At 41.1% G+C, this 16586-nt stretch overlaps 2 protein-coding genes across 3 annotated transcripts in view; both read right to left on the reverse strand.

The window, feature by feature from the left end:
* gnb1l (guanine nucleotide binding protein (G protein), beta polypeptide 1-like) overlaps positions 1-2145 on the reverse strand; it is a 28365-nt gene extending 26220 nt beyond the window's left edge. Inside the window, exon 1 of the mRNA XM_042488120.1 lies at positions 2070-2145. The gene's annotated coding sequence lies outside the window, so the exon portion shown is untranslated. The remainder of the gene's footprint in view (positions 1-2069) is intronic.
* Positions 2146-12419: 10274 nt separating this feature from the next.
* The window catches only part of txnrd2.2 (thioredoxin reductase 2, tandem duplicate 2), a 27763-nt gene continuing 23596 nt past the window's right edge, over positions 12420-16586 (reverse strand). For both annotated transcript variants that reach the window (XM_042488093.1, XM_042488092.1), the window contains exons 15-17: positions 16583-16586; positions 16057-16154; positions 12420-14856 (exon numbers count right to left, since the gene is read on the reverse strand). The exon at positions 16583-16586 is cut by the window's right edge and continues 68 nt beyond it. In XM_042488093.1, coding sequence (XP_042344027.1) covers positions 14733-14856; positions 16057-16154; positions 16583-16586 — 226 coding nt within the window. In that variant the 3' untranslated portion in view covers positions 12420-14732. The remainder of the gene's footprint in view (positions 14857-16056; positions 16155-16582) is intronic.

Genomic DNA, 16586 nt, shown 5'->3' on the forward strand with positions numbered 1-16586 from the left:
TGGCTCGATGACCATCAGTCAGCCTTTATGCCTTTACCCTCCCCCGACTAAAACAGATCCTTCTGAGGAGGAAACCAACGTGCTAAATAGAGAGAGAGCTCCATTATAAAAGTCCCGTTAGATAAACAACACGGGAAGTGGCGAGGAAGACACACGCCCTTTATTGTGTCTTGGTGGGGTTATCTGGACTGGATAAACAGCCCACTGCCTGCAATAGGCTCAAGCCAGACACAAGTGCACCAACACCCACTGTCAGTCACAGATCCACTGAGTGGGAAGAGGTGGCATTGTTCGCATGAATGGCGTGAATGCTAAGCAGGGGCCATTGCAGATAAGAGCTCAATGCGTTGTGGTCGTCATTGAGGCAGGCACTGATGGAGCACTGTGTCAGAGGGTCCTGATTTAGGGGGTCCTGACTGTGGTCAACAGGTACCAGGAGCCTTATCTGTTTACATTATCACCCATTTCCTCCATGAGGTCATTTACCTGAACACTAGAGGATAAAGGGACACAAGAGGGTTGACAGCTCAAGTGTCATCATACATCTCCACACGTTAGGGGTGTGATTGACTTCGGATCTATAGGGATTTTGCCGTCATTACAGCAAAGATGTGAAAACAAGTATATGTTTATGATGCTATAATCTCAATAAGACATCCCGCAACAGGGGGACAAAGAATACAGAAAATACACTTTGTCAAACAGCACACCCCCCTGTATTACAACTGTCAGTCATCTCCAGGGGTGTGATGAGTGACTGCATGAGGACTAAGTAATGGACGGTGAAAAGTTTGACAGAGGGCTAACTATTTGAACATGGTGACAGCTTCCGGAGATCAGCTAGAACTCTCCTCACAAATTTCAAAAGTTTCTACAAATGGACAAGCTCAACAAAACAAAACTACATCAAAAGCATCTAATCCTTTAAATTGGCCTTTCTAAAAAGATTAGAGATGCAACAATTAATAGATTAGTGATTTTTTCAGTTAAAATTCTGTGATTACACCTTCTTAACTGTGACAATTTCAGTTTTCTTTACTTGACTATGGCAGTAAAGGGAATATATTTTATTTGTGGACAAAACAAGGCATTTAGGGATGTCAAGTTGGTCTTGGAGGCAGTCACACAAATTTCACCACTTTGACACTTTATAGACCAAAAAACTGAGAAAATAACCTCCAGATTAATTGACAATGAAAGTAATCATTTGTTTCCGCCATAGATAACATAATGCAAATGTATACAAATCAGAACAGAAAATGTTTCAAGCTTTAAAAACTGCATCTAAACGTGGATCTACTTAAAAATACACTTGACAGACAGTCACAGGATGTGTGCCAGCTTTCATCATGAACAGTGCGTGCAGAAGTTCAAGAGATAGTATGTAAAATGTTTTTCATGTTTAATCGTGTTTTATTTAATACTAAGAAATCTATTAGAGAATTTTTATATATGCCCTGTGTTATCTTACACACCCATTTCTTCCAAAACTAAAACTGGGTTACAGCTAGTTCCAAAATATTTCATGAGCATATCTATAAAGAGTCACACTAAAACTCATTCATTTTTGTTGTTTTGGCACATACATACATCTTTAGTAATGGCGAGTGCCCTCATATATGATTTGATCCACAGCAGCTTTCTTTTAAATAAAGCTAAACTTGCATAATGGCACGCCCTCTCAATTATGTTCTACTGCGTTGTTTCTCAGCTCTTGTTTTGTGCTTCTCTTATTCATTGTCTATTAATTATAAAGCAAGAGAGTACTCCTGTCCGTATGCGCCTCTACTGCTGCTTTATACTCACAACAGTGCCCTTAACTTAACTTTACTATTCTGAATAAACTAAAGCGCTGGGCTGAAAACTGAAAAGGCAAAAGAACTATTCATATCACTTCGCTTTAGCTGTCAGTCTCATGTTGTTTACATGGTTAGCAGCAGGCTAGCAGCTACCCACAACAGCAGCTACAAAACGACACATTTACCTTGTTCTTTCATGGTAAGCGTTATCGTCGGGTAAAGTAGAGTCATTAAAGAGAACAGAAGCTTTAACAAAAGTTTAGAAAATACCATTTCAGTGACACAGCGGTGTTTTGGCAGCTGTCAGAGAGAAGCAGCAGAGCCTTCAGAGGAGGAGATACAAAACATGCGCCAGACTTGGAGGACCTCTATTTAGAGCGGGTGAGCTGCCCGTGAAAGTGCCTGTAGAGAAAACTCAACACAAACACACACACACACACACACACACACACACACACACACACTTACACATATATATGATATATATTTATATATATATATATATATATATATATATATATATATATAAATGAAAAGATAAACACAAAAGTGTAGATTGATAGATAGATAGATAAACTCCACTGAGATTTAAAATCTCTTTTCCAAGAGTGACCTAAGGGCAGCATAAAACATATTTACAACATTAAATTCAAGCAGACAAATACAACCATTACACATTACAAAAAGCGAGCACAACGTCCAGTTAAAAGCAACACAAAATAGTCAAAAATAGACAGAAATAGAAGAGCAGAGCATTAAATCCTACATATATTTAATTTCAAACCTTTCAAAAGACAAAAACATTAGAACTGAGCGATAACTATAATAAAACCGCCAAAGCCTTACAATACTGCAAGAACAGGGGAGTCTTTATTTTTTTCTGTCCTTTTCAGTCTAATGGAGAAAGAGAGACAGAGAAAACACAGGGCCCTAATCCACAGAGCACACAGACCCCTTTCATGGGAGTGCTGGGATAGACCTTTATTTGTCCATTCCTATCATGGAGAAAGCGGGTTTCAAGCTCGGCTAGGTCTGAGCTGGAAGATTAGATGAAACCAGAGTGTTTTAAACCTCTTCTGTGGCTGTGTGGATTAGAGTCAGACAGTCCCCCCTGCACTCTGAAATGAAACAATAAGGAGTACAGGTGGCTCAGTGGGAGAAGGTGCATAGCACGTAGAGCACATTAAGTTAGAAATCTAAACAATCTCCAAGCAGAACAGACCAAGTGATTAAGGATAGCACTCAGGGGAAGGATGGAAAATACCTCACATACAACTAAATCTATATGGCCAAGTAAATGTTGGCACCATGGACACACCCCAGTCACAGTATTGGGAGTACTACTGGAGACCAGCCAAAACATTCATTATGACCCTTTATTCCCAAGTTTTTGAAAGAATGTTGTTAATCCAGGTTTCAAAGGGTTAATGTAGGCTATATGTGAACTCGCTTACATAACACTGTCAGCTCGCTGAAGTGCCATACTCATATTATAATAATCGAGACACACAATATTTGGGATTTAGAGCGGAGGATTATCAGTGTATCTAATTCACTGATGAGCTAGATGAAATGCATAAGCACGTAATGACATCTATGAAAAGGGCGAGTCTCAGTCATAGCAATGAGTTTAAACCAATTAGTGCAAATGGCGGTGGCAGGACGGTAACCCCTCAGCAGGAGGTGGGACAGAGTGTCTGCTGCCCTGCCTGGACAGATACCATGGCCTACATCATCATCAATTATTCCTGGCATCTCAGTTTACCCAGGGACAGGGAGGGTGGACAGGACAATGCCAGGGTGCACTTGAGAGATAGATGCAAGTCTCCCCGTGGGTCTGAGGAGGATGCAGTGGAGGTGGAGGAGGAGGAGGAGGAGAAGGTGGTGTGACAGCATTGGGGTGTGTATGCAGTATCATCCATCCAACCCAAGAGACTGTGTGGTAAGGAAATCCCTGGAATCCCACTCTTGCTCCAGCCACCCGGCCGTGGGGGCAGGCAGGTCACTTTACAGCTCATCACCAAATTAGAAAGGCTGCGGGTCAGCCTGAGCAGCAGCAGCCAGACCGCAGAGAGATAGAAATAGACTGGATGCAGTCTGCTGCTGCTCATTCACCAGGCTCCTCTCTCATCATGCAGAGGTAGAGGACTGCACTGTACACTGTGGAGGGCAAAACTCCAGGGAGGAACACTAGACAGTGCCTTAAAGTCCCCCGAGACAGACCATAAAGTAATGAATACATAGTGTGGACACAGAGAGCTACTTTGCCAGGAGACTGATGATCAGGAACGTTCTTTACTGACTCACAGGGCAATAAATCAACATAAGAGATATACACTAAGATACAGTTACACAGAGTTCATGACACTAATCGTATGGTGTAAATATATTTAATATGTAACTGTGTATACTCAACCTTTATCCAAGAAAAAGTTCTTTAAAATAATTATTTGACAGTCATATGAGTTACATATGAAGTTCCACAGGCCTGCCACTTTCATATTTGTATGCTAAATATGAAGCTCCTGTCTGCAGCCAGCTTTCTTATATAATTTTGTTAATTCTATGAAACCCCAGCAAATAGATTTTATATCTTTCAAAAACATGACAAGAATGCAATGAGAATTTTAGCATGACATGGCACAAAAATTAGCAAGAAATCAGTAAAAAGTTAAAGGAGAATTACCTGAAGATGAGTAAAAAAAGAAAAGTAGAAAAAGAAGAATAGAAAAGAAAAGAACCCCCCAAATTGCCTATATATATGTATGTGTGTGTGTGTGTGTGTGTGTGTGTGTGTATATATTTTTTTTAATATTTTGGGGGGGGTTGTCCTTCTTTCTTAAAACAAACCAATTATCAAACCAGGTTAACAAAGGGTCAAACAGCTTGTGAAAGGCGTCTGAGAGCAGCACAAGAAAACAGACCATCCAGGTTTTAAAGAGTTAATACTAACCTGGACTCTTTGTTCAACTTCAAATGTTAAACAAAAGTTGGAAGTTTATGATTTCTTGTCTGTGATTTTCCACCTGTACATTTTCAGTTCTATTTTTGTTGACGTTTTTGTAGTTTTGTACGTGAATGAAATTATCTTGGCATATTTTTTTTGACTAATGCTCACTGTAGTGACTCTAGTTATTCATGGTTCTCTCCTGCAACTTGATTGGATGGTGTTGGTTCAAACACAGTGGATCTGGGGAATTAAATGTCGGCTTGCTGGGAATGAATAGCGCTTATGTTAGTTGATTCAGGCAATAAAGGGAAATTTATTGATTTATGGCACACTGTTAATTAATAATCTTTTTAATCAATTATCTTTGGGCTTGGGGGAAGGTATCAAGTATTTTCTATAGCAAAGGCTCAAGTCAAACTGAAAAGACCAAGTCCAGTTACTAGTCTTTACGATTTTGTCAAGTCGAGTCAAAAGTCGTCAAATTTGTGCTTTGAGTCTGACTCGAGTCCAAGTCACATGAATCGAGTCCACACCTCCGGTGGATACAAACACGCATTTCAATTCTTAAAGATCTAACCCTAGCTTAAAACAAAATATGTTGGTCACTTCATTGAATTCTGGGTGACTGAGGCTATTAAAAGGCATGTACAGACTTGAGGCTTTTGATCATCTTACTCTACCCTGTAGCAAGTTACAGAAGATTCACTCTGATGTGATGTTTGTTTCAGATATCCAGTTAAATAAGAAAAAAAACACCACTGATCAATAAAACAGGATTGATCCATCATGGCATCAAGAATGAATGTGCATGTACAGCTTTACGTCTGGCTGAATTTACGTGTCAGTGGATGAGTTCGCATGAAGTTATCAGAAGAAGAAGATACTGCGTTTGGGAGTATGTGTTGAATGTGTAGGTATCATATAATGTGATGGTGAGGCCTCCCCAGCTGATGTTTTCCTTGGGCATCTCTGCAGGTGTGAATGGAGAGATCTCAGGGAGGGCGAGGAGTGACTGGCCCGCCTGTCACTTTGAGACATAGAACAAAACACAGCTTAAATGAATCAGTGTGTAACGGGAAGGAAACACTGACTTTATCAGCACGATTAAACCATCCTCCCTTGGAACAGTGAAGAAGAGGAGGCACCCAAAGTTAATATTTTTATCAGTTCTTTTTGAAACTCCTCTTTAATGATGAAGCTGTTTTCTCATGGCTTTGTTTTTCTTCATTTTTAATTATTTGTCAGGGACAGTGCATATTAATAACATTTGACAATATGTCAGAGTTAGCCAGCAAGACAAATGTTCATCTGCAGTCTCCAAGCAGGCAATAATTAAAGGCATAAACATTAAGAATGAAAGCACTGAAAATACGGTCAGTGATAAGGCTTTGGATAATATGAAGATACAAACACCGCCTGCACTACATAGAGACAAGCAAGACAGCTGTTATGAAACACAAATAAACGAAGCGCATTAATGACAATAAAAAAGATAAACAACATAAAAATATCTCACTGTCTACAGTTTTGTTTTCCAATAAACCAGTCTCATGTTGTGGCAAAAGAATGGCAGTTGACACAGTTTTAATGACACAGTATCCACTGGGAGCAGCAGGTAAGGGTAAGTTATTATCTCTCCACCCAAATATTAAATTAAGGAGTAAAAAATTTAAAAGTTTATATAGTCACCAATTTCAATCTGTCTTTTATGACAATGCACAATCACATAAATGTGATAAAACATCTTGTCTGAATGCCATATGCTTCAAATACCTTGCTTGAGTCATTGACTGTATATATTAACGGACATAGCTAGCATGACATTGGTTTGTGGACTGCTGTTTTGTAGCCTCAATTTCTGCATTTTGGCTGTCACCATCTTGGTTTTTTGAGCCAGAAGTGACAAGCCAGCTGCGACTTGCAGACAGCTTGTCAAGTGGCACTGCCCTTAATTTCATGCAACTGTGTGCCATAATTACATGTAAACTGGGGAGTTATATAAAAACTTAAATTAGGCACAGTTGCCATGCATGTTAAAATTAACTAAAGAGACCAAAAACTTTTTTTTTGTACCAGACTGTGAACATGTTCATTTCTGCTGTAAAGTTTCGCATTTTTAACATGGAGGTCTATGAGGTTTTAATCTGTTTTGGAGCCAGTCTGTTGTGAATTGCAGTTTTTTGCACGTCCACATTGGCTTCATTTTTCATCCTTGGAGGCTTCTTTTTGGTTGATAAAGTTAGCAGGTGTGGTTTACTAGACAGACAACTCCTGTATGAAGCTGCTCAAAATAAGGTCTCTAGGTTATCTTGAGTAACTGGGTCCTAATTTCTAGAGGGAGACATTGCTATTAAGATTATTTTTTTTTAAATCTTGGCATTTTTGGCACCATGAGTGGAGAGCCATCTAGTTCAATTACATTGGGGACGATTCAGACATCTCTACAGCCAGTATCTCCAACATACTCTAACTCACACCAAAACAATCTAGATTTATAAATAGCACAACAGGTGAGAGGAAAGACATATATTGTTCATTTTGGGGATAACTGTCCCTTTAATTTAAGCAACAAAGAGTTTCATCAAAGTCTTAATATATCTTTATGGAAAAAGGGTGGCACATGGCAACAAGTATAAGCAAGGATCAAAAGGTTACATTGCTGCCATATTTCCACTGCCTGACAATTTGCACATTATCATCTGAAGGCTCAGGCCATTTTTGTACCATCGGCACGCAAAAAGAGCAAAGATAAAGACGGTCTAAAAAAGCCATTGGGTGTACTGAACCCAGATTAGTGAGTCGAGACTCATGCCGCGTCTCCTCTTGCAGTAGATGCCGCGACACACAGTAATGAACACTCTTGCTACTTCATTTGTCATACGGGATGACATTAAGGCCAAAGGTTACTCTGTGAAGACTAATTACTGAGCTAGTTATATATACACTGGTCTCTGTGTGTGCACGCCTGTGTGTACCATAGTTTGGCTGTGACAGTGACACTCCTGTTATACAACCGTCTGAAAATTTGTTTTGGAAAGACAGAGCAGAAGTATAGCTCTCCACAGCTTTATTTTTAGGGAACGTTCATGTGTACTGAGCCCAGATTCACAGTATACCCACACCATGCCATTCAAACATGCAGTATGTGTGGATATCCAAATACAGGCCGTACACAAGAGAGCTCACGTTGCCGACACACCCACGCATCCACATTCCCACTTGCCCCCATACACACCACCTCACACACACACACAAAACATACCACGCAAGCCATCTCTCATCAGATCCGTAACCAACAAATAAACACCGGCAGGGATAACTGTGAGTTCCAGAAGCAAAGCTAGCATATACACACTGCATGCAGAATGCGTGTGTGTGTGTGTGTGTGTGTGTGTGTGTGATTCATTCACAGGCTGCTCATCCCACCACACACAGCTTTTAATGGCTAAACAGGAAAGACTGAATCAATCAAGGAGGCATCGACAGCAGCCGGAGGGCGAGCCCTGCATGCAGTCCCTCTGCATCACATAACATGCTGAGCATTGAGCATGTGTGTGTGTATTCCTACTACATGCACGTTTTTGGACAGGAATTACAATCTGTGCCAGTTAGATGCTCAGCTCAGGCCCAGGCAGTTCCTCACGTCTCCAGCCAGATGTTTTTGGCTGGGAAACTATCATGACACTGGGTGCTACTTTGATTTATGTGATGTGACTCAGACTGATAACACCAGAGCCCCAGAGCAGACACATCCAGCAGGAAACGTTGCGTTGTCAAGCTGGTGTTGATACTGATGCTCTCTTTGTACTGCTAGTGTTTATTAAAAAATCTTTAGGAAGTGTAATGAAGTAGCTAATTATTTGCTTTGCAGAGGCTTGTTAAGTTTATTATCTCCATCAGTACCAGGGTTTGATCAATGTGAGGTTTTGAATCGTAAAGCTATCAGCCATCAACGAGTATGTAATCACACACGCTGCATGATATTTTTAGTTTCGTAAAGTAAGATTACCAATTTATTAAGGCTTACTGCAGGAAATTTTATTAAATAAATCAGATTTAAATAATTCTTACCTACTGGAAACCTTCCAGACTATCCAGTTCACATTCAGACTTCAAAATAGGCTTAACCAGTTTGACAGACTGAAACACCCTTTGTACTGTCTACACGACTGATGTCAAACTATAACACAAATCAAATTTTCACAAGGTTATTAACAACTTCAAAAGTTAAGATGAGACTTTTGTTCATCTCAAGCAATTTGCACAATATTCCTGTCATGCTCACATGTGATTCTACATATATTTTAGTCTGAGTCTAAGTGGTGGATCAATCCATCATTTCAACAGTTTTTTAACATGGAGGTCATCAGAGCACTTTTACAAGACAATCAGCAAAAGTACACCAAACTTTAGTCCCTCATTTCTTGCTTTGAAATATAATTGCTTGTCTGAGGCATAAGTCAGCTCTTAAACCTGGCCTGACTTAACCTGATCACAGCTGAATACTGTCTCAGCTGCTTAGGCTCTTTTGATGCACTCTAATTCTAATGTATACAACTACAAAGCAATGCAGTACTGAAATACTATGGAATTAATTGAGCAATTATTTTACATGTCATCTGTTCTGAAGAAAAAAGCATTGCTGATCAAACAGACAATGATTAAGAGGTTGTTAGAGGTGAAACAGCACAATCGTAATTCATGCGAGACCAAATGTAGAGTTCCAGACACATCTTGTTTGGATCTAAACATTAGGGTGTGCTATACTGCTTTTGCATGCAGGCTGCTATTGTCCCAATCTGCATGGTTTGGCTTGAATATACACACAAACACAGTCCCTTTGTTGTGTGCCGCCATCAAACATGAGCTCAATAAATCTCTGCACAGCTTCCAGAGGTAATAAGACAGCTTCCTGTGTGGCAGAAAACCTGACTAAATGATTTAGGAGTTGAGGTTGCTGATCGTAATTGCTCTCTTAGTTACGTCTTAGGATAGGAACCACAAACTGACATTGTAGCACATCCTTTTCATGGCTGGCCACAGGCACTGGTACTCTACGAAAAGGCTGTGGTTGTCTGGACCAGTTGATAAAGGCCAAAGCTTACCGCAGTGCTACATCTATCTTTTTTCAAACACCCACTTCTCCTCGGTTAAAAGCCACCATAGCAGCCATGTGTATTGAATTTAGACCATTCCTGAAGGTATCCTATTCTTATCAGGGGTCAGATAAGCTCATTTCACAGGCCCTCACCTCTACTGCGCTACCAACAGGACCTCACTCTGACAAGACCTGACCTCACCTACCTTTTCTTAACGTTTAAGTGAAAAGTCAAGAAGGGAGGCAACTCGACGACTGAATCTTTCTGAAAGCTACGGTTGTGGCAAAATCAAATATGTAGTCTTTGAAACAGAAAAGGCAACCTTGACATTCCTGACGGGGAGTATTCAGACTGCAGTCACAATCCAGGGTCGAGAAGAAAATTTGTCTTTGAACTGAGGAGTCCCCACACAGGAAAGTGGTGTCTGTGAACTGTGTAAGTTTGTACGGCAAATGAAAGGAAAAGCATACAACCTTATCTCAACGCCCTTGTTCCCATGGTTGTTTCTGTGAGCCTACCATTAGGCTTAGTACATGGCTTCAGCGGGCTCTTTGAGCTAATTGTGTTGAACTTGGGAGGCCAGAAGAAGGAGAAAGCACCAAAATCTAGTTGGGAGACTCATCTTGGCTTACATATCTAAGGGCCCCTTTTTCTACATCAAGCCTCCTGAGGACCCCCTCCACATCCACCGCACCCCCTCCAGGCCCTGCAGGTATCTCAGGCTGACAGCTCTTGAGCCAGATACTGGCAGTACAACAGAGCAGTCATAATTGGCCCCTATTCATTTCTCAGGGATAATCCTCGCCTTGGTTGAGCCTTTTCTGTTCCTAGCGTCATTTTTTCGCTAATGTTTACACAAGGTATGTATCGGTTTCTCCTCCTCCTGAGGCTTTTGCTCCGGCTGCGGGGCTGTATACCCAACATGTGTGTTTTAACGTGCGTCTGAGGCTTCTGCTCCTCCAGCGTGGCTGCTAGGGCTCAAGACCTGAAGTGACAAAGGCCCCGTGAATGTCTGACTCACAGACAACTGTCAGTGCTCAATGGGCTGGATTAAGATGGAGCATAGAACCGAGCGCACCCTGACATGTTGACATGTTCTACTAAGTGCATTTCAAGGTGGATTTAGCCTGTTTGCGCCATTGTGAAGGGACAGAAGAGACACAATTGCTTAATGGGACTGACTATTCTTGAGACGGCGGGTGAAGTTTACTCCCGCTGTCTAGGTTAGGACTGACACCGGCTTCATTCTCAGGGTGAGTGAGGCTGCTGTGGATCCTGAGGAGGTTCAGGGGTTTCAGAGAGCTCTGTCCTTAACCAAACAAACACAGTGGAATTTCTGCCATTGTTGGTGCAGAGGGTTGAGTGACAGGGCTGCATAGCAGAGCTGCCTGTCAGCAGAGACGAGTCCGGGTCAAAGTGTGACCACCCCTTGTGACGCTACTTAATGTTAGACTGAGCCATGTAGCATATTGTATGATAAACCTGTGCGGATGCTTATGTATATTGACACTGTCAGTAATTTTGTGTATTTCCTGGATGACCTTATAGTGCGACAGGGTGACGTTATTTTTGTAGGCCAACCCGTTGGTTAATAATACCCTGGTTTCCTATACAAAAAGTCAATGGATTTTTCAATTGGCTTTCGGATTATTGCACAAAATAAACATTTATGGGACGTATACGTTTGTTCAGGAAGATCATCTTCACAAATCAACACCACTGCTATAACTTTTGAAGCATAAATGACATGATGACAATTTGAAGTCTCATTTAGCAATTTGTTTGCAACTGTCTTTTCAAAGCCCTGACACATCAAGGCAACGGTGGACCATCGGTCAGTGTTGGTGAGCGTTTGTCGCCCTAGTCTCTGCAGTGTGTCCCACACCAATGCTCCTAATTTTTCAGCTGAATCAGCATGTTGAACCGGCGTTTGAGACGATGGAGCTCGTCCGTGAATGAAATCACTCTGATTGGCAGTTTAGCTTAGCGCACAAAAAGAGAAACAAAGATGAGAAAATGCACAAGAGCTGAAGTAAAGAAGGAGTGAGATCAAAACAAACTTGTTCTATAAGGTACAACTGTTTTTTTTTAACCATTGAGCTCTTAAGCAGAAATGTTTCCTGATGGTTTGTGTTGTTGTTCACTAAAGCACAGTAAATATTTGTTCTTTCAACTTTGGACTGTGTTGCTAACGTGCTAACTGGCTAACTAGCATCAAAACAGTCCATCTCTTACATTTGTGTTTACTGTAGACCTTACTTAAGGTATTGAAAAAGAAAAAAAATGAAACCCACTGATTCAAGGCAAGGGGAATAATTCAACAAGTTATAGAAATACTTATGTTTTCCTGTTGAAAGACAGATAGAAAAGACTGATCTTCTATAATTCTAAGCATAAAAAGGAAATAACATATTTCCTAAAATGTTGAACTATTCCTCTAAGTATTTTCATTTATACTTAACATATCCACGCTTGTTTTCTGGCTTTTTTATTTCCTCTCTGTAACACAGCTATCAGTTTCACCCTCTCTCAGTAAGCATACAAAGATTTGTTTTTATAAAACAAACAAACAGAGCCCAGTGTAAAGGAACTCTTTCAACTGTATGTATCCATTAATGTAGAACACAGAACACTCAATCAGTGTGCTTTATTACTTTAATAGTGACACTGTGCATTCCAGTGTGTTATTACTTTACATAATAAATTATGTATAACAAAGCTTTAATGGAAAATTACACTTCTCTATTTACAACTAAAACAGTTGGCAGCCAGGTGACATCAGACCTGCACTTCCCAGTTTTGGGTTTTAGCGCAGGTCATCATTAGCTGGTTGACCTGAAAGCTGAACCCTGACCCCCCTGTGGGGCACGGCTGAGGCTACCTGGTCGAATCTTGGGCCTGGAGTGACTGATGAGCAACAACGAACAGATATCATTCACATTCGACAGACGTGATAAAGACATTTAAATACTGACTTTTTCATTTTGTGTGTGGGCAGAAATACAGTGTGTAAGATATGGAGCAGATGAGAATACACTGAGGGGAAGTAGAGAGTAAAAAGCAAACAGACATTACAGTTACACTGATGGCCTCAATAACTTCCCTCTCGCAGCCTCGGGCCCACCCTGAGGTCTCTGAAGTGGCTCGTTAAGCACAGGAACATAGACTCAATTACTCAGGGCAAACACACCGCTACCGCTCGCAGTTGTGTTGGTTGGCTGTGTCCGTCCTCTTGCCATCCTCCCTCCCCTCAACCCTGAGCCCCTCAGGCCCCTGCCGTGCAGCGCCGCAGCATGTGAGCCCTCTGTGCTCCGAGTGATAGAGTCAAGCTGTTCCTGCTGAGCGGAGGTCAGGGTCCTTCAGTCAGCACCTCGGCCCTGAACAGAGCACACAGGAATCCCCCTTCCCTCCCTAACCAGGCCTGAAACTCAGCTCTCTCTCCTCTGGCACAGCTCCAAGTAAACCTGGTACCTCTCTCTCTCTCTCTTTCCTCTCTCCATCTCCTGGCACACTGTCACTCCCCTCATCGAAATCATTAATCAGACCGGGCAGATTAGACTTCAAATAAAAATAAACTACGCCCAGCAGCCTCCTCTCAGGTCCCCTGATTTCTGTAGCAACCCACTTTATTGACAGCCCTCCTCCTCCTCCTCCTCCTCCTCCTCCTCATCGTTGACTCAATAAACCCAATATGTCCAGTGCAGCCAGCAGGTTCAACATTTGAGCACTTTGGCTTACTGTGAGGGCCTATTACTGCTTTACTGATATAAACAACTTGCCTTATCTTCAAGGGTGATGACTCTTAAGGCCAAACTTGCCATCCATGTAAATACACAACAGATAACCTTATCAGTTTGGCACCAATAGAGTCAGAGTGTTTCCAAACGTCATCCAAAAGCACAATATCTTTTATAGGGATTAAAGGGATTAAATGTGCAACCTGAATGTATTCAGGCTCATGTTTTATCCAATGACTACTTTATCATGTCTTCCATTCTTGGCTCTGAAAAAAGGAGCAGAATTGGAGGGCAACAGTGCCACCTTTGGGTGAGTCTGGGTAATACAGTTACAGGAAAACTCTCACAGCTGTTATCAGCAGGTAGAGCTGCACTGAGTCTCGGCTGAGGCATCCACGCAGCATCTGACGGCACACGATTGTAGTCCCACTGTATTCTTTCATGCAATGGGATGGAGAGGGGCATGGGAGGAAAAGGAAGGGGTCTGCTGAGCCCTAAACCAGCCAGGGCTCCCTGGCCAGGTCTTACTGGCTGACTGACAGGCGGCCCACCGACTGTTTGTGTGTGTCCATGGGAAATGGGGCGGTGTCGCTGAGGCGACGGCCCTGGGGCCATCCATCAGTGTCATGGGGAGGGTTTGTGGGGGTGTATGGTATGTGTCACCTCCAAGACTAATGGACAGGAAGTACAGCCAGAGAAACAACAATATTTGCAGAATATATATATTCAGAAAAACTTTGGGGTTTGGTCCACAGTTCTCGTACAATTTCAACAAAACTCTGAGTGCAAGCCGTAATCCTGATTGATGAGGCTGTTTATTTAAAAGACGCTCGCTTTGCGGCCTGGGCTCTCACTCACTGGATACACTCACAACATGCACGAAAATGGGATAATCATAGTCTTGGTAATCACATGACATGTCAGTGACACTAACCTGGGCAGCCAGTTATGACCTCCATGACTGACCCGTTGCACAAGAGGTGCAGCAAAATCCCAGAGAGCACTGTGAAACTGGGGGCCATTTTGGGGCCCCGCAGAAGGAGAGGAGCGAGGAGAAAGAGCAGAGAGAAACCCAGGCTAACTTCTTAATACTGCAACGGAGCGACCCTGTGTGCTCACTAGTGTTCAGAGACCGAGGTGCTTAACCTCAGCAGCCAGTTACCGTGGCGTCCAAGCCGGACCGCTTTGTGATGTTGACCTTGGTCACCTCCTCGGCACAGGTTGGGTGGATGCCTACTGTCTGCAGCAGGTGGGAATATGTTGCTCCACACCTGAGACACACAAACAAACAAGAAGGTCATTCACGTTACTTAAACTTTATCTTCTATCCTCTAATATTTACAGTCATTCCTTATAAGTGTTTGCTATCAGTTTGACCTTTAATATTAAAGCTTGGATCTGCTGAAGACCTCAGAAGAACCCAGCTATAAGTTGTGTCTGTAATGTGTTGAATAGTTTTAATAAGGCTGTCCTTCACTTACATAAAATCTCTGGTGAAAGAGGTGTTATTAATACTTAATTTACAAATACGAAATGCCAAAAAAAGGCCATGTGGGCTGCAATTGGACCTCAAGACTTCATGTTACAAGGCACAGACTTTGTTTCAATATAGTTTTAATTTACACTCTTGCAATGTTACATGTTACAAGCTAAACTGCTCTCTTAGTGATGCCGTTAAGTCTGCCTTTGTAGTCGTCCAGGCAGACAGTATATGAAAACAAATGTAATATTTACCTGTTTATACTGAAACAAAAATTTACTTGAAGCTATGTTTTTTTAGGGTTTAATGTTTTATTGTTTCATTTGCTGTAAGAAATAAAATGTATCAGTCATGAAATGCATGAGTGAGCAGAAAAAAAGTTGAAACACATCAACTCAACACCATAACTGTTTAAATTTGTTGTTCTTTGGGGCATAAATGCAGAAATAACTACACATTTACCCCTAAATTAACCTTTTTAAACCTGTTCCACTTGGCTTGATTTTTTTTCACAATTACGGGAAGACATCAACAAGCAAAAAAAAAGAGAAATGGACCAAAAACATATAAGAAATTAGATATAAGTTACAAAAATAGTACCTGAAAATAAGAAAAAAAAAGTAAAAAGTAAAAAAATAATACAAAAGAAAAAGAAAAAGAAAACCACAAGTGCTAAAAAATTAAATATATTTTTTCTTTTTTTCTGTAACATTATTTTAAAAAATATAATTAAGATAATTTAAAATACAGTTTTCTCTATTCCCTCATTTTTTAACATCTAACAACACATTAATTTGTAGTTCATTTTGTAGTTGGTGGTATATTTCTTGCTAAGTTGCTTATTATAATTTTTTCCCGTATTTTAAGAAACAAACCAATTTCCTCAGGGTTCACAGGTTTAAATGCTAGTAAAAGGTGTCTAAATGCAGCATATGACAACTAATGTTGATCCAGGTTTTAAAGGGTTAAATAAAGGATTTGTTAAACTCACTGGAAGCCCATAGCAAAGCCCTGTGTAACTTCTCCAGCATTTGGACCAGTGAAGTGCAGACCCAGAATCCTCTGCTCTCCGCCCCGCTCACACACCACCTGAGGAGGTAGAAAACTGATTTTAAGCCAAGAAACTGAAGCAGCGGAGGTGTTGGTGGAGCTGTGTACCCTGCACTTGTTTTGCTTTTTGGTTAATATAGCAGGACAAGAGCATCCCAAAGCTGACTTGCTGGGATGGACAAATCAAAGTATGACGATGCTTAAATAATTCAGACTATCCCATCTCTTGGGTCAATTCCTCTTAAAATGTCTTTCATGCAGCAATTTGAACTCCACCGACCTGCCGCAGGAAGCATCACTACGCCTCTTCTTCAACTATATGCATGCAAAAATAGTGCATCACACACAAATATATAGTAGAAAAAAACCCAAACAAAATTATAGTATTTAAAATGCCAAAAAAAATCGGCTCTAAAATATTTTTTTAAAAAAAGTAATTTGCAGTTTGTCCTGCAGTTTAATCCTACCTTT

The sequence above is a fragment of the Plectropomus leopardus genome, chromosome 6, assembly GCF_008729295.1.
Source record: "Plectropomus leopardus isolate mb chromosome 6, YSFRI_Pleo_2.0, whole genome shotgun sequence".
Taxonomy (NCBI): domain Eukaryota; kingdom Metazoa; phylum Chordata; class Actinopteri; order Perciformes; family Serranidae; genus Plectropomus; species Plectropomus leopardus.